A 26,390-nucleotide genomic window follows, 5' to 3' on the forward strand; every position below is an offset into this window, starting at 1 on the left:
TCAAGGATATGAGTTGTTCTAGTTGATGTTCTCTATTACTAAACCCATTGAATAGGAAAAAGTTGCAAACCAATTTGAGTACATAGATTTTAAGATAATGTTTTAAAGAAGGCTGCAGAGAGTTGGGTACTCTTAGCACTGATGTCAAGCACTTTGACCTGGTAGGTGAGACCAGACTGGGACACACATGCCTTTCTGAGTGCACTTTTGAGCAATGTGGAAATGCACAAGGTTCTGCGAGTGTGAGCTTTGTCTTGCAGCAGTGGATTGGGAGAAAGGAGATTGAAACAGGGTGCCCACTGTGTGGCACATAATGCTGTTGAGATGATAGGTAATGCAGACAATTGCTTTGAGATTATCAGATTTGGTTTTGAATCGTGAGTTTTGTCACTTGGATATGGAAGATTATTTTCACTTTACCTCTTTTTTTTTTTTTTTTTTTTTTTTTTTTTGTGGTGTGTGTCTGTTTCCAAACAGCAGAAGGCTTTACCACTTTGTCCTAAAGTCTCATTCTTCTAAAGTGTAGAAATTTTAAAACTAAACCTCTTCAGAATGCCTGTTATCCCATTTGTCATCTACAACTAGTGCTGAAAGTATGAAGTTTTGTTTTGCTTTGTTTTCTTCAGAACCTTGTACCAACTCAGTTGTTACTGGTATTTCCTTCAGCATATCCAAGCTGGTATCTTGATAGGTCGTACCATGTTATAGGTTCAGTATCCTTACTGTTCTATGCTCTGCTGTATTTATGGGCACTTCCGTTTTCTGCTGATGCACCAGTGGTTTTGTGTTGTACCTAGTGATGCTATAGGAAAAGAAGGCCTGTCTGCAAGACTGGTAGAGGCATAAGACCAGGGTTATCCCAAGGGAAGTGAGAGGAATGTGTGGTGGTGGAGCTGTGCTTCTTGCTGGCAACCACTTGTTTGGCAGGCTTCGCTGCATTGTAAGAGCTCACTGTACGTTGTTAAATGGACATAAGCGGTATTAAGAGTCTTTCCTGATATTCCTGTCCTGAAAGATAATAACAATGCTGGAGATTCAGCCACTGGTAACAATTATTCTTTTAAGAGTTTTTTTTGCTTTTGGCAACAGAATCAAGAGAGCTGATGTGTTCAGGGCTGGTGCAGTGACGCCTGCAACTTGTCTGTGCTATGGTACTTGAAAGCAGTAGATCCCTTATCCAGTCATTCACTGCACAGCTCATCTGAATGATCTGCCAGGGAGAGAAGATTCTGGGGTTAATTAAATTTGTGTCTCTGAATTGTGTGCAAGCATAAATGAAATCATTTTCTTTATGTAAATGGAGACAGAAGGAGCAAATTTCCTGTAGCTGCCCTTAATTAAGAATGATCAGCTCAGCCACTCCTGTCTTTTCAGTGTGGATCTAGAAAACAGAGACTTCTGCACCTCCGTTTTAGCCTAGAGAGATGTGTTTGACATTGATACTAAGACTTCTTGTGCACTTCTGTTAAAGTAGTGCAAATCCTATGAGTTAAACAAGCAATTATGTCATTGCAGAATGGTAATAGTTCTTCTGTAGTAGCTTCTGACCTTTTTTTTTTTTTTTTTTTTTTTTTCACATGCCACCTTTCACAAAGACTTTTTATCACTGCATTCACTAAATACTTTAAGCAAAATCTTTATTTCCTTTAACCATGAAGAAAGAGGGTGATGACACAGATGATAAAATGATGTAAGAAAACAGCTCTGAAATAAAGCAGAGAGGAAGTATGAGGGAAGGAAGGGTTTGAAACAACAGCTGATGATTGGAGTGCAGAACCTGATGGAAAAACTAAGTATTCACCTCTGTACAGAAGCTGCATTTTAGCTTTTTGTTTTCCTTCAGTGTTTGCAGTCTCCCAGTGCTGTCTACTGACCACCATGCAGGAGAAGCAAGAGATGGGTGATACTGATAGCAGCACAGAGATACTAGGAATTTTAGGCACGAATAGTTGTTAGTTACTATGAGGAATATTATATATGTATTCCAGCCAAGGATAAATGTGTTTGGTTGTGTGAGGTGGACATCTGTGAGAACTGAAAATGATGCTCTGTCTTCTTGTGCTAGTATGTATTCTGGAAAAAATATGGGCTACAGATACAGGAACTCATACCAGTTTGTTAACGTGCTTCAAAGTGGAACAGGTGCAGAGGGGGCAGATGCAGGGCTGGTTTCACTAGAATGGTACCTAAAGTAGGGGGAAAAATTGTTTTGAATGGTGTTCATACACAGCTGTTTTCAAAGTGACCTTGTTTCTGTGTCTAGACACAACTTGAGCACTCTTTTTAGTTAAGGTGTGCCTACATGCAACTTCTCTTCCGGGCTTTCTCATTTTCCTTCGCTGCTCTATCCTGTTGTCTGTTGCTAAGGATAAAGTAGGTCTAATGAAGGTGGGCAGCAAGGACTTCTGTTTTTCTAGGGGAAGAGCACATCAGCAACTATTAATAACAAATTATACCAAGCTGAATGTTTGCAGTTCAGAAAGGCTCTTCTTTATTGTTGGGAAATAAAGCCAATTGCAAAGTACTGCACATCACCTACGTAGAATCACAGAATGGCTTGGGTTGGAAGAGCCCTTAAAACCCATTCAGTTCCAGAGCCTTGCTATGGGCAGTGTTGCTGCCCACTAGATCAATGGGGATGCCCTTTATGTGTGGAAGGCTGAAAACGAATATAATACAGCTTTTCTGAAACAAAAGCACTGACAACTGGCTTGTGGTGCTGCTTCCTGATACAAATGAAAAATTGTTTTCTATTATAGATCTATGCATTTGCAATATGTACTTTACTAATAAATATTCCTTGAGCTTCTTCAGAAAGTATAGAACTCAAATAGGCAAAACAAACGTTTTGCCACTCTGCTTTTCTCAAGCTGAATGTAATATCTGAATTGTGATTAAGCTAAAAATACTTGAATTGTCTGTTGAATTTCTCAGAACTGTATGATATAAATTTATGGTATAAAAGCAAGACCATTTGTTAAGAAAGGAGCTTTATTTCCAGAATTTGTTGAGTCAGACTACTTTAGTCTTGCAAGATGCAGAAAGAAATAGCAAATGTGTCAACAGCAGTAAAACTGGATTTCAAACATTTGGGGTAATTTTTGCAAATTTAGAGGTTATCAGCAAGTTAATAGAATAATTGCAAAAGCAGCAGTAGCCTGTATGTAGCTGGAAAACAGATCAAAAGAAACAGCTCTCAAGCACAGCTCAGGCCGTCTTGCTGTGGTTCAGACTACTGCTTCCTATTGCAGTATTTGGGTTTGTATCCAGGTGCTGGAAAAGCACAGTACTGCTGACTTGTGTTCGTGTTCTGCCCAACAGTGGAGCGTTTTCTGAAGAGCTGCATTTGTATAAGCTGATTCCCATGTTTTTACTCTAAAATGAGTTACTTGCACAGTTGCTTTTGATTGATGGTATGTTCCAGTTTTCAAACTTGCTTTCTAGTTTTTTATGACAACTTTGCATTTCAGCTCCATTTTCTTGTATTTTGTCCCTGCCTGTTTTGTATCACCTACAGATTCAATACTTCATTCAGATTCCTAAGTGTTTCGGCTTCCAGTTTTGAACTAGAGTATGGAAAATCATCTTATCTAATTGCATTTAATATAAATTAAAATGTTCTTCTTCCCCCAGAACCTTTCTAGTGTTTATTAAACTAAGACATGACAGACTGTTTCATTGCTTTCCCTTGTTTAAGGGACAAAGTTCTTTACGTGTGAATACTCTGAAAGGGTTCTTTTCAAAGGCTGTTGCAGCATCTGCTGAGTCCATCAATTTACTGGCTTAGCTACCCTTTGCAAGAAACACCATGTCAAGCTGAATTAGCAACCGCTGTCACCCACTGACTGTTGTTATTTTGAGTTCTTTAAAAGTGATTTCTAACTGGCAAGAACTTTACAGAAAAAAAAATCACAAAAATGAGAATCTTGCATCTGCTTTATTACAAGTTAAATAATATTTTGGAATTAAAGATAAAAAAAAATATATTTTTAATTCTCAGATTGGTTATTCTGCCTTTTTTGAAGTCTTCAAGCACAGAAATTCCTCAAAAATTCTTGCTTCCACTTCATCCAAATTAGTGAGTGCCTGATTAATGATTCTTTGGATCTTGCAAAGTTTCTGAAAAATATATCATGAAAATAGAGGAGGAAAGTAAATTTCTAGATATTTTACTCGGTTATGAGGTACATCAGTGGCAGCAGTTGATTTCCTCATCATCATAGAATCATAGTATGGTTGGAGTTGGAAGGGATCTTTCAGATCATCTAGTTCCAGTCCTCCTGCTTTAGGCAGGGATACCTCTTAGACTGGTTGCTCAGAGCCCCATCCAGCCTGGCCTTCAATGCTTCCAGGGACGGGACAGTGACAACCTCACTGGGTGACCTGTTTCAATGTCTCATCACTCCAATCTTCTTCCTAATATTGAGCCAAATCTACCCTTTTCCTGTTTAAAACCGTTTCCCCTTGTCCTGTCGCTACCTGCCTTTATAAAATGTCCCTCCACAACTTTCCTGTAGGCCCTTTTCAGCTACTGGAAGGCTGCAACAAAGACTCCTCGGAGCCTCTTCTGCTGGCTGTAAAGCCCTAGATCTCTCAGCCAGACCTCTGAGAGGAGATTCTCTAGCCCTCTGATCATCTCTGAGGCCCTCCACCGGACCTGCTCCAACAACTTCATGTCTTTCTTTTGTTGGGTGCTCCAGAACTGAACACAGTATACTCCAGGTAGAGTCTCACAAGAGCAAAGTAGAGGAGTAGAATCACCTCCCTCAACCTGCTAGTCATACTTCTCTCAATACAACTCAGGATATAGTTGGCCTGCTGGTCTGCAAGCACACGTTACCAGGTCATCACATCTTTCATCACCCCCCAATCCATTCTCTTCTGAATGGCTGCTCTCAAACCACTCTCTACCCAGCCTGTATCTTCACTTACAATTGCCCTGGCCCAGATGCAGGACCTTTCACTTGGCCTTGTTGAACTTTGTGAGGTTGGCATGAGCCCAGTTCTGAAGCCACTTCAAGTCCCTCTGGATGGCATCCCTTCCTTCTAGCTTGTCAACTGCACCACAAAAGTTGGTGTCCTCTGCAAACTTGCTGAGGGTTCACTCAATCACACTGTCCACATTGCCTGCAAAGAAGTTAAATAACACCAGTCTCAACACCGGTCCCTGAGAAATGCCACTCATCACTGGTCTTCTCTTGGACATTGAGACTGACCACAGCTCTCTGTGTGCAGCCATCCAGCCAATTCCTTATCCAGCAAGTGATCCATTCATTAAATCTATTTTTTTTTTTTCCATTTTGGTGACCAGGATGTCATGTGAGACAGTGTCAAATGCTTTGCACAAGTCCAGGTGGATGATGTCTGTTGCTCTTCTTTTGTCTACTGACTCTGTAACTTCATCATAAAAGGCCACCAAATTTGTCAGGCATGACTTGCCCTTGGTGAAGCCATGTTGGTTACCACCAGCCACCTCATCTTTACTTTCCATGTGCTTTACTAGGGCCTTCAAGAGGATCTGCTCCATGATCTTACCAGGCACAAAAGTGAAACTGGCTGGCCTGTAGTTTCCTGGATCTTCTTTTTTTCCCATCTTGAAAATGCAGGTTATGTTTTCTCTTTTCCAATCAGTGGGGACTTCACCAGACTGCCATGACCTTTCAAATATGATGGATAATGTCTTGGCAACTTTATTCACCAGTTCCCTCAAAATGCATGGACGGATCTCATTGGGTCCCATGGACTTGTGCACCCTCATATTCGTTAGATGATCTCAAACCTGATCTTCACTTACAGCAGGCAGATCTAACTTCTTACCATTGCTTTCTGCAACGTGAGTGGTGTGACTAGAGCCCTTGCCAGTGAAGGCTGAGGCCAGGAAGTCATTGAGCACCTCAACCTTCTCCATATCTCTCATGGCCAGGTCTCTGATTTCCTTCCAGAGAGGACCCACATCCTCCCTGACCTTCTTTTTAACACTGATTAAAAAAAAAACAAACCTGTAGCATTTCTTCTTGTTCTCCTTTATGTTCATTGCTAGATTCAATTCTGTCTAGATTTTACTTTCCTAACTTGATCCCTGGCTGCTCAGACAGCTTCTTTGTAGTCCTCCCAGGTAACCTGTTCCTGCTTTTGCTCCCTATAGACTTTCTTTTTGAGCTTAACTAAGTCCAGGAGCTCCTTGTTGATCCACAGAGGTCTCCTAGCATTCTTGCTTGCTTTCTTTTTTCTCGTGATACACTGCTTCTGGGATTGGAGGAAATGGTACTTGAATACCAACCAGCTTTCTTGGGCCCCTATTCCCTCCAGAACTTTTCTCCCAATTCACTGTGCCAAGCAGTTCCCTCAAGAGTTCAAGGTTCTGCTCTCTTGAAGTCCAGAGTTGCAAGCTTGCTGCGCACCCTCTTTGTCACCCTGGGAATTTTGATCTCCACTATTTCATGGTCACTACTGCTAAGGCAGCCCTTGCAAGCTTCATGTTACTCACCAGTTCGTTCTTGTTGGTGAGGAAAAAGTCCATCATAGCACCTTTTCTTGTGGGTTTCTGTACTACTTGGAAGAGGAGGTTATCATCAACACATTCCAGGAACCTCTTTGATTTCTGGTGCGCTGCTGTGTTGTCCCTCTAACAGACATCAGGGTTGTTGAAATCCCCCATGAGAACCATGTTTTGTGAACATGAAGCTGCTCCTATCTGTTTATAGAGATCCTCATCCACTTGGTCTTCCCAATCAGGCAGCCTGTATGATGTCTCCCCTGCCTTCCCTTTAACCCTAACTCATAAGCTCTCTGTCAGCTCTTTGTCTATCCCCAGGTGGAGCTTCATGGACTCCAGCTAGTCATTGATGTAGAGGGCAACACCCTCTCACCTTCTTCTCTGCCTCTGTTTCCTAAATAGCTTATACCCATCTATTCCTACATTCCAGTCGTAAGAGTCATCCCACCACATCTCAGTGATGTCATGAACATCATAGCCCTGTAGGCATGCACATGCCTGCAACTCCTCCTGCTTGTTCCCCATGCTCCACTCTTTGCTGTATAGGTGCTTGATTTGGGCTCCCATTTAGGCTGATTTACCAATTAGAGTTCCCTTATCATGAACTTTATGTGCTGTCTTGCTGGATGTGCTGTCTTACTGGCCTATGATCCTACTCCAAGCCCAGGGCATCCATTACCATTGTCAGCCTCAAAGTGCAGTGATTTGAGGACCCCCACCCTCAGCAACTCTAGTTTAAAGCCTTTCTGATTAAATTTGAAAGCCATCATTAGTGACTTTCTTACAAAAGTGGGTGGGAGGGAATGAGAGGAAGCCTTAAGAAGATTTGGGGTTTCAATTTCAGCAAACTCAAATGGTGATTTCCTTTGTATATTTCTATCTGCAGGGAGACAAACTTATTTTTTCTTTGTACTTTGTCTATGTCTTTCTCAACATCTAGAATAAATGATACTTTGCTGAAGGGAGTGGAACAGCAACAAATATCTTTTAAAATGTATTCTTCTAAACTTTTAGGTGCAGATATTCTGATGTAGGTATTACTTCTTACAGCCATTGCATGCATTTAGATTCTTTTAGCTGATTAATAGAAAATAAAGATTTGTCCTAACATTTTGAGAATGAAGCGCAAGCATATGCAGCAACAATTACTTGCTTCTGTTTGGCTGCAATTTGAGATGGGCAGCCTTTGACAAATTATGTTACATATTTACCATTTTTCCAGAAACTACATCAGGCTAAAAACACATCGTGTCTTCTACAAAGGATAGAACCCGCAATCCACTGCATATGATGCTGTCGAATCCATGCATACACACCTGCTGTGTATCATAAAATCAGTAAATGGAAACATTCTGTCAGTGATAATTTTATAGAATGTAGAATTTTAGTGTCATCTGTGTCCCTATGATCTTTTTAGGTTGATGGTTACTCTGTAGTAATCTTCTTAACAGTCACAAGGTAAAGCTACATATATAATCCGACATTATGCATCTGGTATCTTGTTTTATCTCTTATTTCAAATGCCTACATTGCTCTTTTGAGAAAACTACTTTAGATCTTGAGTAAAAGAATATAGCATTCAGATGCCTTGTCTTTCTCCGTGTCCAGCCACTGCAACAAGCTGTTGCTAAGCTCTGGCAGTACTGATGATTAAAATATAAAACTGAAAGACTCAATTATCTGTACTTTGTGCGAATGATCTTGACTTTTGTGAAGACTGGATGATTTCATAAGCAAAATGATAACAGAAAGATTTCTAAGACTATTGAATATTGTTTTTCAAAACTTTTCTTGTTTATAATTTGTGTATAAAATTCCATATTTTATATACAATTCAATATACAAAATATTCCGTATTTTTCCAAAAATTCAGAACAAGCAAATTTCAGAACATCTTATTCGACTTCATGCAAGCTAATTTTACCTTCAGAGTAAAGTGTTTGAATGGCAGCTTTTTGTGCGTGTGTGTGCGTGTGTGTGCTTAAGGGCTATTTTATAAAAGTGCTTTTTTTAAAAAAAACAACACATTGAAAAATCTGTGTCTGCCAATAAACATTTTAGCAATTTCCCATATTTACATTTTTCAGCTCCAGCAGAATGTGGCACATTCTTTACTAAATAATTAGCTCAGCCAAGGAAATCGAGTTTTGTTGTTTCTGACTAAATGTACCAAAAACTATTTACATGTCACATTTGTGCAAATAACTGAATCCAGAGCTAAGCAAAGCAAAAAGGCTTTTGTTATCTGTTGAAGTTGTTCATGTTTGATAATTTAAGAAACTTTAGGCTTGCAGTTTGGGTGTTACTGTTTCTTCTTGTATCTGACTCCAGTACATGCCTTATTAGGACTGCATAAATCACAAAGTTGGTCTGTGCATGTTGTTTTGCTCTGTTATGTTGATCTTCAGTCTGTTTAACTGTACTCAGACGCTTGCATATAAAGTTAAGCACATGCATGTTAATTCTACTAAATCAGAAGAGACCATTTCCTACTTGAATGCTCAGCTGAACTGGGTGCTGAATGACTGTAGCTTTTCTAGTACAAATACAATTGCTGCATATAGCTGGTGCTGTTTTCAGAGGTAGAGTTATGCCAATTCAGACTTTTTGGTGATGTAACTGAAAACATGCTAAAACTTTTGAAATTGAAACATTTTCTGTTTTAGAAGTAAATTCTAAGAAGACTTTTATATTGTAGCTAATGACAAGCGAAGGAATTTAGATGGAAGTCCTTACATAAACATTTTCTTTTCCTTTTAGCTTATTAAAATTCCCAAAGTTGATCACCCAAATGAATCGCATACATTTAACTTCTACTTGTCAAATGTTGGCAAAGATAACCCTCAGGGAAGCTTTGACTGTATCCAGCAAACTGCCTCAAGGTAAGTTTTACTTAACATTTTCTGTCATGGCAAATCTAAGCAGATTCTGTGGCTTTGAGCATGTAGCAAAAATCTTCAACAGATGCATGCTCTTAGTGATGAGCTACAGTTAAAAAAAAAAAAATAAATTCCTAGCAGTAGCATAATTTTTTGTTCATTATAAATACTAGCTTTTACACAGAGTTATTTTGGTTTTGCTTTAAAAAGAAGAAGCTTTGAGTAAGTTTTCACCTCTTCATGCTATTTTTAAAAGCATTTGGAGTTCCGTATCATTCAAGCTAGACCAGGTCCATTCTCCAACCACATGTAAATGTAACTGGCAGCATGCTAGTAGGATAGCCGTAATGGATAGTTGTCTGACTTTAAGAACCACATTAATCAGTGACCTTACCCATAGCTGCATGACTGCTGCACTTCAGAGCCCAAACGCAGTACAGAAGCACTTTGTCCTGATTCATTTCAGTCAAAGTAAAAAGTGTTAATTGTCTAAGTAATGGCCAAGAAAATGCTATCTTTCTATGTCAAGTTTGCCTCAGCCCCGACAATAACACACTTAGTGTAGCATTGATGTGAACAATTGTCTGTCTTGTTTATTACGAAGTTGCAGGCAGATTTTGTTTAATCACTTTGGAAGCTGATAGCAAACAGCCAGTCAAGCGTGTCTCAGGTGCTAATCGTGTTTGTGGTACAGAAAAGCTTCTGCCCTTACTCTGGAAACATGGGATTTGTCTAGGTAGAGAATTTTGCCAGCAGTATGAAAATGAGCTGATTGAATAGCTCTCTGCCTGACAGAAGATCTCTAAACATCCTCCTTCTCTGTGTTAGTTTTCTTCTACTACAATGCAGCCTTTCTGTGAACTCATGCAACTGATGGAACCACTAAAAGCTGAACAGTTTAGTGATTTCAAGTTTGGAGTGGTGTGTTTTGGTGTTTCTTTTTTTGTTTAATTTGTGTCTGAAAGGGGTCAGACATCTGCTGAGGTACAAAGTAAGCCTACAGGAGTGCATGTTGAGTTGAGAGGTCTTGCTTCTTCTTTCTTTTGTCTGATTGAAAGCTCTGCACATGTACTGCAGCTGCTAGTGTACCGAGGCTGCTGCCAGCTCCCAATTAGAAAATCTGCAAGAGACCTTAAGGAGAGCCATTGTGGAGGACTCATAAAAATCTTTTTTCTGAGAGATACCGCATCAGGCTCCTTCTTTAGGGTTCTCAAGTCTGACTCCAGTGTTTCACTAAGCCTCTCTGTGGGCTCTTTGTTGCTTGGGAAGGAGCAGATTCAGTTAAACTAAACTGAATTCATTTTATAAGTAAGACTAAATTTAAGAACTTTTAGTTAGAAATAATTCTGAATAATATGCTTACATAGTTTGAATGTGGCTCTGCAAAATCTAATTCAGATGAGCTTTCACTTTGTTTCTTTGTAGTCAGGTCTTGGTCTGTTCAAAGTATTTAATGCAGAATCATTTTTAAAAATAATTCATAAGGAACCTCTGGAGAGTATTTGGTTTCCTGCTGAAGGTGGGTCTGGCTTCAAAACTGGCTTAAGTTTTGCAGCCTATTCTGCAGTAGATTGCGCAGTGCCCTTGGTCAGTGCTCAGAAGCTCCCATGGTGTAAGCCTGTTCTGAGCTCTGTTCAATCTGTTCTTGCTCTGGAATATTTTAGAGCTGGTTTGGGAGCTGTACTATGCTCTAAGACTGCCACACGGAACTCCTTATCTTCTTGACTTCATGTCAGGCCACTACAGTCCTACATGGTGGTAGCGTACCACATGCTGCTGACCAGTGCATGATGCGTTGGTGTTGGTGATGGTCCTTCTTGAACTGTTCAGTTCCTATGGTGTATAAAGACAGCAATGTTCAAGGAAATGTGCAGTAGGTAGAATTTGTGCTCTAAATGGCAAGAACTATTTTCTTTTGTAAATGCTGTGATTTCTGAGCAAGAAATAATACAAAAAATACAGCTCTGAGCTTTGGTTGGACGAAATTGTAGCTGTATCTTGAAATACTGTGCAGTGACTCGGCTTGGTCTACCTTTGTGACTTTCAGAAACAACTTGGTAAATTAAGAAACAAGGTGCCAAATGTTCCTCAGCCTTTTTTTATGGAACCTTTACTAGGTTATTCAAATCATCTTTAGGGTTCTCCAGAATGTTTTGCTCTAGTGCAGCCTAGCATCCTTTCTCTGTTCGGAGGTGTTGCTGAGGTGAGTGCTGCACAAAATAATTGTTAACAGCCATAGTCACTAAACCAGACTAAATTAAGTTGCTATTAGGCTATATAGGAAATCTAGGCTACATGTGTGCTCATCTGGCTGAGAGTATTACACTGTAAAAATGTGTTTAAACTTATCCAGGAGAAATGAGGACGCAGTTCTGGGGAAAATCTCCCTTTTCACTTAGTTTGGAACTGTTGACGCCTCTGACCATAAGCCACTGCTGATGTCTGCAGCTGCTGTGAATGCAAGGCAGAATTCCTAGAGGACTGTGCTTCTTCAGAAACCTGATGCCCACCTGCACTTTGCTGAGGAGACACATATCTGGTCTTGCATTCTTTCCTGTTGCTTGGGGCTTTGGTCTAAGTGTCCCTTATTTAAATACACATCCCCAGAGAAGCAGATAGTTAAACCACAAGTGCTGCAGGTTGCTATCAAACAGTGAGTCAGCAGGGGATCCTGAGAGAGTTCAGGATAGCAAATAGCATGCAAGCTTTAGGGAAAGTCTGGCTTACGTCTCTTGAACCTCAGAGGGACTAAAGCAATGATGGGCAAGACCTCTGCCTTTGACAGGCAGAGGAAGCAGGTGACTTTCAAATGTGTGTTTAACTAAATGCTGAGCATAACTTGAGAAGGCTCTAAGGCATGGGTGTCCAACTTTTTCTTGCCACCACTGAGTGAAAAGGAATTGTACTGGGCTACATTTATATGTTACTCCAAAATAATGCCTCCTATTTATTTCCATGGAAACTCAATAGATACAAAGAGCACAATAACACTATTTAATAGAGCAAATTCTCAACTACTGAACACTCTTTTTCCACACAGTAACCACCATTAGCTGTGCATTTTTCACCAGCGATAAACAAGAGCCTGCCTGCTGCACTCATAGAAATCTGCACCAGCAGAGGTGACCCACTGTCACTGTTGTCACTTGTGAAACACAGCACCCACTGCCTCACTGTGCTCACATTCACTGTTTGGTTTCCATAAACATTCAGCAAGTGCTGATGAATGTCAATGGGTACCATTTTTTCAGTCACACACCTTTACTGCATCTGCACTTCCATGTCAGATGCCATTTTGTCAGACTGGTCCTCTATTGCCATCTGTCACACAACATGTAATGGGATGCTGGCAGGAAAGTCCAACCTCTGCTGCTCTACCACCACCATCTGCCTCTGACATTGTAAAATAGGAGGTATTATTTTCAGAACAGCTCTTGTAAAATATACAATATTGTTAATGCATAAATAACAAAGAATTTTAATGTATTTATTAAAACCTTAAAAAAAAAAAAAAAAAAGAGAGAGAGGAACAAAACCCATAAAACTAGTGGGTTTCACTATGTTTTTGTCAAGTTCGATGGCAGGGGTTGCAGTTCTCAGTGAGCTCTCAAAACGTTGAGTTGAGATTTCTGATGAAATTTTCGTCTCCGTGTGCTTCATCCTTGCAAGTTATTGTTCACAACTATACATACTGCCAAAAAGCAATGACGCTGAATAAAGTATGATTGTGAGGCAAGGGGTGTAAGAAGGGAAATGTGAAAAGAGGCACGATCAGATTTTTGAGTTGAATGTCTCATTGCAACTCTCTATGTTCCATTTGAAAATTTGCAGGTAATGTATGTGTATCAACTGAAAATGGAGTCACAAACATAAACTGATGACTTTTTTGGCAGACTTGAACCCTGTTCTCAAACTCCTTTATCAAAACTGAAAGCACAGCTGCGCATTCTTCACTGTTCAGATCCCTGTATTTAGCAGTTATTTGCCTTCACTTGAGTCAGCACTGCCCTCCCGGTGCCTTGCTTGCTTTCAGTCGACACAGCGTTAATAGCACACCAGTAGTTAGGTTGTTGCTGAGCAATGGGTGCGTGCCTGGGGCTGCTCCACTGTGAAAAGCCACCTCCATGATGGCGCAGGGCAGGGGCTGGGCCACACTGCCAGCTGTGCTGGGCCTCCTGCGGCCTGTGGGCTGCGGGTTGGGCATGCCTGCTTACAGACATATAGTGCTTATAGTTTGGATGTCAGTCTACTTCAGTTTGCATTGTAATCTGAGTAGTTTATAGTAGTTTTTTGTGTAGCAACTCATACTATCCTGAGCTTGCCTCCTGTATGCGATTATAGGAGAATATTGTAAATATATTGACAGATAACATTGATAAAACAGTGATGTTTGGTTTGCAGAATGATTTGAAGCATATATTACCTAGTGGTGAGAACTGAAAAACATTTTTCTTTGCCTGACAGAGCAGCTTTTTAGGTTTTTATACAACCATACTTCTAGACTTGAAATAGTGCTTGGGCTCATTTTTTCTCAATGTTTTTATAGTTCTGGAGCCTCACAACTGAGTAGCCTGGGATTTATACAGAATAAAATTACAGTATGTGCAACAAATGATTCCTATCAGATGACCAAAGAGCGCATGACCCAAGCAGAAGAGGAATTACGCAATCGAAGTGCAAAGGTTATTAAGCCTGGTGGACCATATTTAGGTATGGTTGTATTTCCTTTTCTACTAGATGTCTGTAAGTTTTCAAATTTAGTAATTGGTCCTTTCATCATACTGTCAGCAGAGTTTATGTGTTCAAAAGACTCAGCGTTAGGTGGTTCACTATCATACTGCAGATTTAAAATCTGTTGCTGCATTAAGGGTTGGCTTTATTTTTCCTCTGGAAAGCCTGCCAGCTCTTCCTTCCTTATTATTGCTTGGCTGGTAAAAATTTTGACCATTGAAGTGCAGGGTTTTATCTTCCCATACACATACCTTCTCTGTTTTAGTAACTAATGTTTTTGGTTCTGTAGCAACATTTTAGAATACAGTGTTAAACCAGTACTTGTAAAAGTAATTAAAAAGGAAAAATAACTTCAAGGACATCTCTTACACAATTCAATTACTTGCTTCGAAAAACGTGCTTTTCATACATGTTAATCAGATTTTGTTTATGCTTTTATCGTGGATGAGCTGTTGTTACTCTAAAACCGTATTTTTTTCCCATAAAAAATAACTGTCGTCTGCATGTGGATTTCATCATTTTGCACAGAACAAAATGTGTAGGCGAGACTGCATCATTAAACCATTTTGAGTACTGTTTCTCCAAGGAGAATGGAGATACGAGTCTCGATGAGCACACAGTGCTGGGGCTGGACATGGCAGTGAGCTAGACAGGCCACATCAGTCCCTGTGCAGAAAAAGCCAGCATGTGCTGGGCTTTGTCACTATGCAGACATAGACACTCCTGCCATGGCAAGCTGCATGCTCCTGTGTCTCTGCCTGCAGAACCTTCTTAGAATTGCAAAATGAAGAGCAAGTGGCTTCTGTTGTGGGTATAGAGCTGGGAATGGGTTAATACTGGGACTGGGATGTGCACTGTCCAGGCTGCAAGGTGAGATGTGCCATGTCACTGCATTCTGCAACAACATTCTGCTTGGAGAAGCTCCATTTCACATGGATATCTGTGTTCTTTGCGATGGTTGCTTGAACAGGCTCCAAGTGAATGTTTTAAAGTTAAATAAATGGGGTCTGAAGATGAGCAGCAGGAGAATGATGGTGTTTGGGGATGCTTCTTTTCAGGCTGGCACAGGCAAAGATAAGGTAGGATAGGGTTAAATTGCTGCGGAGGTATGGAGGGTGGTTTTCAGCATGCTTCACACAGCATAGATGGGGAGCTGAGGTTGTCACTCATGGTAATATGTTGTTATGTTTTCAGTTGATTTTTTTCAAAGTGATTCGGAGACATAACTTAAGGTGCTTGCTTGAATGCCACATACACTATCCATAGTGCCAGGGATGCTTATCTAAACTGTGTTTACCTTGTGACAACACATCAAATGCATTAATACACAACTGGCAAGTTCATGCTGCTCCATAAACATATCATGTGTCTTTTTGTGGTTAGGTTTGTTCTTGAAAACCAGAAAGCCAAAAACTGGAGATTGAAAGATTATAGTGATTTGGCCTTTTCTGCAAAATGGCAATAAATCTTTACTGTTCCTGGGAATAGCAGTGTATAAACACAACTATGTGCTGTTCTCTTTCCTGTGACTACAGAAATTTCCTGAATTCCAAGCATTGCTGTTGGAAGAGTGGTAGAGCTTCAGTTCTTATGACACATATTCACTAGCCTCCCTTATGTACCAAACACGAATTGTTAACATCTGAAAAATGCAGTTTGTCTCACATCCATTATTGTAGCAGATGTTATTAAAAAATGGAGTGGAGAAGTTGAGGGCTTTTCCTGGGAAACTCAGGTTAATGGTTGACTGCTGTTGCTGTAACATTCTGGATTCACTGTTTGCAAGCATTGTTCTTTCAGTTGAGAAATATGTGTTTTTGTACAATTTGATCCAAAATGCTCTGCAGGCTTTCTTTTGAAACTTCTTTGTCATGTATTCCAAGAACAGTTAGATTTTTTGTGTATTGTTTCTGCCCCACTTGATGTCATGTGTATGGCCATATGTAATAAGAGGGGAGAACTTTTCTTTTTCAAATAAGTAGGTCAGGCGATGACGTCAGGTTGGTAGTCTCTTTGAGCTGCAGTGCTATTATTTGTTCAGACGTGGTCTCCCTTGGCATTAATGACGAACACTTTAATTATATAGAAGGCCTTTTCTTCAAACTGTGTTCTTCCAAAAACAATCTGATTTATTTTATTCAGTGCTTAAGATCATAGACTGGAAAAATAATAAAATCAGCATTTACTAAATTTACAGTAAAGTCTTCCTAACAATATAACCGATTTACCTGATTTTTGTTGTATTGAATAATTTCTCAATTCCTACCTTAATGCATCTTCACTCTGTGTATTACCAGTGGATCTTAAAATGCTAACCAAATCCAGTTCTTGCAGATTATTTGGCCTGGTAATCTCTTTAAAATCAAATTCCTTTTCTTCTCCCAAACTCCCATATAACTTCTTTTTTTTTAAACCCTTAATTTAGGAAAAAGAGTACAGATAAGAAAAGCACCACAAAGCATTCCAGATCCTGTGCCTGAAAGGAAGAGGTCAACACCCATAAACCCAGCAAATACAATACGGAGGACTCATGCAAACAATGCTGTTTCTCAGCGACCATACAGAGACAGAGTGATTCACTTACTGGCATTGAAGACCTACAAGAAACCAGAGTTACTTGCTCGTTTGCAGAGAGATGGTGTCAACCTGAAGGACAGGAATTCTCTTACAGCTATCCTGCAGCAGGTGAGATCATGGTTGCCAGCATTTTTTTTACTCCTGCTATTCTTTTAGTCATAATTTTGGGATGTGTTACTCCCATGTTTAAATGAGAAAATAATAAACACCTTAAATAATCCTCTCACCATTTAAGTGTTTCAGCTGACTTTATGCACGTGCTTCAAAATGCAAGTCAAAGTGAGGGAAGAAAAGATTAAAAGATATGTGGGGGTAGTTTTGTTTTGCTGGGATGGTAGGCAGCAATTAACTATTTTTAGCTTTGTTGCTCCTAATGCCTTCTTTTTTTTTCTTCCCTCTGTTTAAAAAGAAACTGCTGAACTAGGTAATTAAGAGAACCTGACCATGCTTTCTCTCAATTGCTTGATGTAGCTCTTCTTAGTACTTAATATTTCTTGCCCCAAACTTACACAGAGTAAAGTCCAATAATGAACTAAGTTATTATTTCACATGTATGTAGTTGGTGGCCTTTATATGGTCAGTGCCTCTTCTTGGTATCTGACAGTCTTAGCAAACAGTAAATGAGAAAAACAGTGGTCTCTTTTGGGGAAAAAAACAAAAAACAAAAAACTGCTTTGCTATCATATGGATTCTGTCCTTGTCTTTCTTGCAGGCTTCTTCCCTGTATACTAGCTTTTCCAGTGCCCCAGTGAGCTGGGTTCCCATTGCATTTCTGTATCATATTCATAAAAATCACCAGTAGGCCTGCTGCATGACGTAGATGAGATTTCTAAGCTCTGTGTTCAAGTGTGCCACATACTGCTACTTTTTTAACGAAATAGTTCTGATAAGGCCCATTAAGATAACATGTAATGTTTTTAATACTACCTGTTCTCACAGACTGATGACTGTATTGTGTATGTAAAGTAGGAGTATTTCCTGTGTATTTAGAATAGTTTTGAAAATCACTGCAGTGAGTAACTCAATATTTATGCAGTTTTAGTTGATACTGCACTGAGTTTTAAACAGTGGTTGTTCAAATAAGTTAAGTATTGTTTAGTTTGTCCAGAACGACGATAGGGTGTTTTTTTTTTTATAACCTCAAAGATGTGTAATTTAAAGAGCCAGGTTCTTACATATGAATTTAATCAACTTCATAAATAATTAATTTTGTATTTTAAGTTTCTGAAGCTCTGCTTGCTATAGTAAAAAAAAATATGACAATCATTTCTTTTTCCATTATTTTTGGCAATGTTTAGAGACTTTCTTGGAGTCTCTTTCTATTATGTGGTGTGAGTTGCGTAAAGGTATTAGTTTACATTCAGAAATAAACAAGTTAGCAGCACTACACTGTAGAAAGGCTTGTTGACATTTTTCTTGTCTTCATTATTAGTTTTCTAGGAGCCTAAAGTCAGGAACCAAAACTGTGTTCTCATATGCATATATTTCATTATCTTAGAATGCAGCTTTAATTCAGTTTTTAACAAAGTTTACAGATTCACCATATTTTGTTTACTTTGAACTATTTTTAAGCAGAGGAGAAACACACACAGATTAGCAGTATTTATCCACAATAAAATTAAAATCAGGTGCAATAATGTGTCAGAAAAGACAGCAAAACATAAAGAATGCTTAACCCACAAGCACATTCAAATCTTCCTTCATTGAGCATCAGCATTCACACCTTTTAATAGTAAACATTACAGGAGAGAAAATGCTCAAGGCAGCGCAATGTGGTGGTGGTGGGTGCAAAGTGTTGGAGCATTTTGTATGAGGCAAATGGATTGACATTCTTCTTTGAGATTTTCTCTGAAAGTTTGAGCAGGTATCAGAGTAGGAAGCCTGAAACAGTGCTTTGGATGTCACTAGTCATGAGATTTTGCTAGAGATAGCTTGAATTTTTTGAGTATACTTTGTGTTATTTTTAAGGAAGATTAAAAAAACAAAGAAACTTATTTTCAGAGGCACATAACTTTCTCATGATAGCATCTTGCTTCAGTCAGCTCTCTGCCTGCAAGAGAAAGAATGCATCTGTACATCACTCTGTTAGCTATACATCTTGATTCCTAAATAGATCTTGATAAGTATTCCTGCGGTTACATTTTTTCCACCCGTAAACAGCCAGTGCGTCTTAAAACTAATGGAATGGGTGAAAACTTATTCTTTATACTAAATGAATAAGTGTATTTCTCATTATCAAGTAAGCTTTTTCAATAGAAAGGTATTGTTTCTTGTGGCGCAGTCACCTGAAAAAGAAAATTGATTGTATTTACAAGACAAGTGATGGCAAATAAAGCTTCTCTTGCTCCTTCTGCAGTCACTGAGGTGGTGAAAGAAGCATTTTCCAAGAACTCTGTGCTCTGCAAACGCAGTGCAGCACTGTCAAACACAGGGATTGCTGATGTCATCCTGAAGTTGAGCAGCACAGGTCTCTCCACATATTTCATTCTGGCGTAGCTGTATTTAAAGGCAGAGATATGTGATGCAGAGAAAAGTTTTTCTTAAGAGTACAATTTCATAGAAGCTCGCATCTTTTGGGGATTTTTTACATCCAAAATTTTATATCCAAATTTGACCACATTTCTGAGGATCAGCACACATGACATGAGAACTACTTTGTATTTCAGCTATAAAAATGGTGCTTGATTTTGTTTATGTTGTTTGATTTAGCTGTACATTACTACTGTGGTTTACCTTTAGGTATAAATGTCTTTTTTTTTTTCTCTTTTGTAAATGTCTAGGTAGCCAACTTGAATCCCAAGGATAATTCTTATACTCTGAAGGATTATTTATTTAAAGACATTCAGAAAGACTGGCCTGGATACAATGAAGTTGATAAACAGACATTGGAGTTAATACTTTCTAGGTAAGTTCAGTTCTCTCATGTGGAGATCTAGTTAGACTTCTTGGATTGCATTAAGTAAAGAGGAATTGTCATGGGCCACATATAAAACATATAATATGGCTAATGTATGCTAGTAACAAAACTTTTATTTTTAAATTTTTTAAATTAAAACTTCAAAAAAGAGGGCAACAAAAACAAAGCAGGTTGGTCTCATGCTGTAGAAGAAAGAAAATAACAGTTTTAGAAACTGTGTGTTTTGCCAATAATAAAAGGACTATGACATGGATACTTTTGCCTTGTAACCTGAAATGTGGGTAATCCTTACAGAAAAGTAAATTCATCTCAGAGTACCACCAGCACCAGTCATTTGGGATCTCCTGTAACTTCTAGTAAAGATGCTGCATCAGCTTCTCCTTCCCAGGTATTTTGTGGCTTTTAAAAATTATTTATAATGTACCAAGGTTTAACTTGCTTTATATTGGAATAAAATCTATAATACAGAGCACTCGTATTATCTTTGCCGTATGAAAAACTAAAGCATTTACTTCTAGATGGATACTTATGGGCTTTTTTGGTTTTATTTTTTGAGATGGTTGCACTGTCAAAGACCTTAAGACTTAATGATAACATAGCCTAAAAGCTGCCATGTTTAGTCTTCCGTGTTTCAGAATGTTCGGAATCTTTGGAAAGACAGAATTCCTGTGTACTTGCTCTCTTGTAAATACGTCTAGACTGGTCAGAGACTATCCCTGTAGTGTTTGAAGAGCTGAGATGTTAGCATAGCACCTGTCTATCAATAGCACACTGACCCTTGCAAGAGATAGCTCATCTGTAGAGGCTAAACTTGTTGGCTGTCCATTATTATCATGTACTTTCTGATTAAAATCTTAAAGTTGTTTTGTATTGCCCCTTGATTTGTTCATCTTGGTGTGTAGGAAGGCATTTTGAAAACTATAAATGTATAGATATTTTTTGTTGTATGATTGCATGTATTCAAGTTTCTTTGTGGTGTGGTAGTTAAAATGATCAAAGATGCACAAACATAATTATGTTGCTGTTTAAGTATAATGCTTAGGAAAAGCTAGAATAAGCAGAAATTACAGTTGCAATCTGCTGTGTGGCGGTATATATTTTTTCTTGCTACCCAGTATGATGGAGGGTAAAAGGGAGATCTGGATCAGTGGGTCCAGGCTTCTTCCAACCTTTTCAAACTTAAGATACTTGCGTCCTGCTTTGCTATCAATAAAAAAGTGCAATACAAACTCTTCAGAAGTGGCTTGAAAAAATCCATATGAAATGCATTCCTTTAAGGAAAAGTACGACACTTTCTTTGAAACTGTATTTTCATAACAACTGAAATTTGAAGACATTTAGGTACACCAGAGCTTGTGTGTAATGACAAATTGTAAAGTACTTGGCGTCTCACACTGTTAAGATACATGAGTTTAAAAGTGGACGACGGGCACACCTATTCTTCCCTTATTTTCATCCTGTCAAACAGCATCATAGTGTGTGTGCTGTGGACCTCTATGTGTTACAACTAGATGGCACAGAACTGTGCCCAGTGCTTAGTTTAAAAATGGTGCCACCTTGTAAACCAAGAAAAAGCACAACAGGCTTGTTGAGGAAAGCATGAACCTATGTTTCAACTGGACAAAATAGCTGGAGGGGCAGCTGCAGCAGAACTGTTTTTTCAACATGTTCTTTGTTGTCTCCTCTTTAGTTGGTAGATCTGTGTTCAACAGCTGCTTGTTCGTAGGTGTTCTTCATTGAAATGAACGCTACTACTCCATTTCGTTTTGCAGAAACGGCTCTTGGATTTCAACTTCATTGATCCCCTGATGAACAAGAAGCCGAGGATCTCCCACCTCAACAGTCGAGTCCAGCCGTCCTTGAGTGGACCCCCACCTGCCCCCAGCAAGAAGGCAACCCTTGCCACTGCAGCACCTGCCCCACCATCCTTGCCTGCCGCCCACCTGCCTGCCTCCAATCCGCCCCAGACTGCCAGCTCAATCTCCCCCAGCACACCTGAGGGGCGTGGGATGCAAGATCTGCCTGTAGATAGCATCAGCCAAAGTGGCAGTAGTGTCTTCAAGCACCAGCAAGAAAAATATACCTCTCGGACTCCTTTGGAAACCCCAGCGCCTGCCGCTGGTAAATTGGAACATCCCACATTTGCAGGTGAAGAAGATGTGTTGTGCAAGAAGTCCATGAAGAAGGCCAAAAAGCATAAGGAGAAGGACCAAATCAAAAAGCAGGACACTACAAGAGAGCAGAAAGATGAAGGACTACTTGAAAGCAAAACGGACCTTAGAAAAGAGGAGACTGCCATGATGAAAAGCCCCTCTGGTTTGGAGTCAGATGAAGGTATTAAAATGCTGCTTCTCATAACTATTGCATGAATAGGCCTTCTGAAAAGACACTAGAAGAACAAAGACTAGAAGCATGAATAATCTACTTTTTCCCCTGCTGTATTTTAAGTTCTTTACCATTATCTCTTACTTTATGATAACGAAGGATTAGGAAATAATTTGTTGTATCCTCTCTCATTATATTTTAGTTACCAGCTTCTTCTTTATGAAACTAGCTAAATAAAATAAAACAAAATAAACGAAGCCTACCAAACAAGCAGAGGCTGAACTTTTTTTGCTAGAGCATTATCTAAAATTGGGTACATTTTAAAGAATTTTCTCTCTGCAGTACTGAAATCATTAGAACAAGGAAATATTCCATGGGTGTCTATTGAAAAGTAAATCTTTAAAAGGAAAGCATAGGTGCTAGAAAAAAAACAGGTAATGGATTTGTTTTTTTATTTGACTTACATTAAACTGAAAGTTTATTGAAGTTTACTGCATGTTTTTTAATCAACTGTTTTTAAAACCTGCACATTAATAGAATTAGAAATTAGAAAAGTTTGACATACAGGGGCATCATGGTAGTTTACTGAAACACACAGTTCAGACATAAATGTATGTGATCATGCATTGAAATACAAGTTTCATGGCAATCTGCATTTTCATGGAAAATCTAAAACGTACATAACCTGACATACAGTTTTCTTGAGTTTTGGCTTTAACAGCCACAGAACTCACTACTAAAGCAGGCTAGAAGTCAGGTTGACCCTTAGCTGTCACAGCTTGAAGGTATAGAGCATGCAAGGTGCCCCTTTGAAGTATTTTTCTGCACATAGAAAAAGTGCTTTGAGATGATGTTTTCCCACAGGCCCTTGTTATACTGCTTCATGTCCACATGTGGTGTGAAATTACCTTGAACATATTTTGACTTCATCAACATGTGAGCACTTTTCTCCAGATTCCAGCAATATAACTCCAAATGGCTAGGGAAAAAAAAATCTGTAGTAACTCTAATGTTGACCCCTACATTGAAGCTTTTAAATGGGCTGAGCCATTTTAGCAAATATTGTTTGAGTTCTTGGAAGTAAAATGCTTGAAGCAAAATTCTTCACAGAAGTAGTGTTTGTTAACATTACTGGCTGCATTTCTCTCAGATATTGTTCTGACTTATGTACTACTTTTTTACTATGCTTCCTGCTTTCAGCATTATAATTTTAACATTAAATGTAATCATCATCTGTAGAACATCGTAAAATAACTCTTTTCCCCTGCCTTTGCTCAGGTGGCTTACAGATTTGTAAAAGTGGCTGAGCATTAGCAGAAATAATGTGCTTCGACAGTGGCAGTGTAAGATAATTATTATTATTAGAGAGGTTTTTTTTGTTGTTTTTTAAGCTTTCCAACAAACACCAATGAAAAAAAAAGGCAGAGGTTTGATAAGATACAAGAAAAAAAACCACTAATTCCAGTTACAACTTAATTTTCCTTAAAGCAGCTGTTCTTACTTATCAAAAAGGTAGATGGGTCTTGAAATATTTCTTTAAATTGATTAGAGGGTATAGAGGTGCTTTTATAATGTCATCGAAAGGGCAATTTGCAAGTGCAAATAACTTGGAAACTTGGTATAGCTACATTAGTGAGGAACATCTTTTTGTTGCAGTTTACTGAAGCCTGAGTGCCAGTAACCATACACAACAGTCTTGACTTTCCTGCATAAAAGAGTGCTGAAATTAAATCTAACTTTGGATGTCCAAAAAGGGCAGGGAAGGAAGGATAAAAATGTGGCATAAAAAGAACTTCAACTTTCTAGTGTACATATTGTAGTCCTCTGCAGCATGAATGCTGGTATAAATCAAGCTATCTAATTGTGCAGCTATTCAAGCAGTTCAATTTGAATTGCTGTGCAAATGCCACGTTATGTCTTGAATTAATAAAAGTTGACCTCTGGTTAATGCTTTGGTCATGCTGAACCTGAGAAATAAACTAGCCGTTCCCTCTTTTTGAACTGCAGTACTGTGTACTGTGGAGAAGGTCATATGAGCCTTGTTAATATACAAAGCTTGTTTGCAGTAATTTACTGTCAGAATAGAACTCTATAGGATTTTTTCCAGCCCTTAGGTTCTTATTGTTCGGCTATATTAAAAATCTGTTTATCACAAGTGTCAAAACTTCTGCTTTTCTGTAGGAGTTGAAAAAACGTGCGCTGCCTCCACAGATTCTCCTTCATCAACAAATGAACTACCAGACTACTTCAAGTGAGTAAAGTGATAATTAAATCTCCTGTTATTTATTGAAGCGATTGAAAAATCACCCATACAAAGTCTACTTTAGTTACAAAATTGAAAAAACTACCAAAATGTAGTTGGAGAATAACAACAAATTCATTTATAATGGCAGTTTCCTATAAAGGAGCTTGCCATCACTCTAAAACTACATTTTAAGTTAACTGGTTGCCTTATTTAAGTTAAGTTTTGAAATCTGAACTTGTCCTTTAATTATTTTGAGAGAGAAAAAAATGTTAAAAACAATTTTTAGTATGCTTTGGCAGATTGAAAAAGAAAAAAAAAACACATTTAATGTCATTCTTCTTGAAGACCAAAATAAAAAGGCATTAGAGTGTGTGCTGCTTTCTTTTTAGACAAAAGGAGAGCTGAACGCCAAAGTACTGAGTATGCAAAGTTTGAATGAAGATCTTGTTAGTACATCTATGTTGGGAAGGTGGTGAAGGAAAATTAGCAAAATTTAAAGTCCAGCATTACAAAGTGTGTATATATGAACTAGCAGGAGTTAACCACCAAAGTTATTTCTAAAGATTATGTAAATGACCTCTGATAATTGGAAGCTACAGCAAAACAACCAATTTAACAACAGAATCATAGACTGAAGACCTAGAGATAAGAAAGAAACTTCAATTCAAATTTTAATTTTAGATTCTTAATTATAGCTGTGAAATAGGTACAAATGTGCTGAACTAGTATATGAAATGTTGCATATCTGTAGTGATTGGGGTATTACACTCTTTGCAGTCGAAGAAAGAATTCCCAGTTAAGGTTAATTTTAGCTTCTTCGCAGATAGTCACACATCACATTAACATGCCCAAAGGTTAAAATTTACCTGCCATGTAATGAAATTTTTCATACTTCATTGCAGTAAGACAGGCGTTAAGAAACTAGATTTGAAATGGCATAATAGCAGAATCAATAGTTTGCTAAATGTTTGGTTTTGTGATTGTTTTTTTCTTGTTTTTTTTTTTTTAAAATTATTTATTATTATTATTATTATTATTATTTTATTTTTTAGGTTTTTTTTTATAAGAATAATAAAATTAATTTTCAATGAAGGGATTATCCTTTATATTGTAAAATAGAGAAGTATATACTTCTGCATATTTATTGCAGTGAGATGATGTAAGTAGACAGAGTAAATCTGTTTTGCAGAGCTACAGTTTAGTGCTTGAAGCGTTGGGCTGAGAGTTCAAACCTGTGTTTAATTCCAAACCTTTCCTGGGTTAAAACAGATTCAGCTCTTTGACATCTGCTTCCCATGTACTCTGAAGGCAATGATACTGAGCTTTCTAAGATGTCTTGAAATCTTTTGTCTTCACATAGAGAGATATACAACTCTGTTATGTAGTCTGATATTTCAGTTGGGTGCCTTTAAGCTTTGCTAAAAAGGGGAAAAAATAGTGTAAGATTTCGTCAAGTTGTTTGAGTTCTGATTGGGTGTAAACACTTCAGTGGAGAATTCTTCATGAAAGGAGCAACCTTTCAAATAGTTGTACAGATAATCTACCTGTTAGCTACAGCTTACTGGAAATAACTTACATAGAGTTGCTTCAGGCATCTGCTTTGTCTTGAGGAAAAGACTGAATCCTTGACCAAACTTGCAGGTTGATCCAGTTTAAAGGATTTTGATAGTTTATTTTAGCTCTTTTTTCTGCCTCCAAGAACTACACAGTTCATTAGTATAATACTAAAGCATGTTGAAGATAATTTCCTATCACAAATATTTAGTGAGTAAACTTGGAAGGGCAACCTCCTGGATTTGTTGGTTGAGACCAGAGAGAGGTGACTATAGGGAGCTGTCTTTGACATAGTGATCATGGAATAGTTGACTTCATAATTTTTGGCGTAAGGAGAAAAAGGTTAACACTCTCTATTTTAAGAAAGAAAACCTGATGCTACTCAGGCAGCTAGTTAGCAGTGTCCTGTAGTAATTTTCTCTGTAGAGTCTCTCCAAGAGTGCTGGTCACTTTCCTGGAATCAACTCTTGAAAGTCCAGGATAACTCAATTCCATTCTGCTGCAAGGCAAGCAAACAAAGTGGAAGACAGGCCTGGCTAAACAGAGAAGCCCTCATAGAATTAGGGCAGAAAACATAGAATCTCAAGCAGCAAAGTCAGGATTTATGGGGAGAGTACACAGCTTCAGTTACATCTACAACTGGGATAAAACAGGGAAAGCAAAAGC

At 38.5% G+C, this 26,390-nt stretch overlaps 1 protein-coding gene across 2 annotated transcripts in view; it reads left to right on the plus strand.

Annotated features, from left to right (window-relative positions):
- Positions 1 to 26,390, plus strand: part of ELL2 (elongation factor for RNA polymerase II 2) — a 47,565-nt gene that overhangs the window by 16,479 nt on the left and 4,696 nt on the right. The window contains exons 3-9 of one of the 2 annotated variants that reach the window (XM_052701528.1): positions 9,257 to 9,378; positions 13,922 to 14,085; positions 16,532 to 16,791; positions 19,464 to 19,588; positions 19,895 to 19,988; positions 21,373 to 21,934; positions 24,107 to 24,176. In XM_052701528.1, coding sequence (XP_052557488.1) covers positions 9,257 to 9,378; positions 13,922 to 14,085; positions 16,532 to 16,791; positions 19,464 to 19,588; positions 19,895 to 19,988; positions 21,373 to 21,934; positions 24,107 to 24,176 — 1,397 coding nt within the window. The remainder of the gene's footprint in view (positions 1 to 9,256; positions 9,379 to 13,921; positions 14,086 to 16,531; positions 16,792 to 19,463; positions 19,589 to 19,894; positions 19,989 to 21,372; positions 21,935 to 24,106; positions 24,177 to 26,390) is intronic. The other variant, XM_052701530.1, reaches the window with a different exon arrangement.

The sequence above is a fragment of the Tympanuchus pallidicinctus genome, unplaced genomic scaffold (assembly GCF_026119805.1).
Source record: "Tympanuchus pallidicinctus isolate F22 unplaced genomic scaffold, pur_lepc_1.0 scaffold4, whole genome shotgun sequence".
Taxonomy (NCBI): domain Eukaryota; kingdom Metazoa; phylum Chordata; class Aves; order Galliformes; family Phasianidae; genus Tympanuchus; species Tympanuchus pallidicinctus.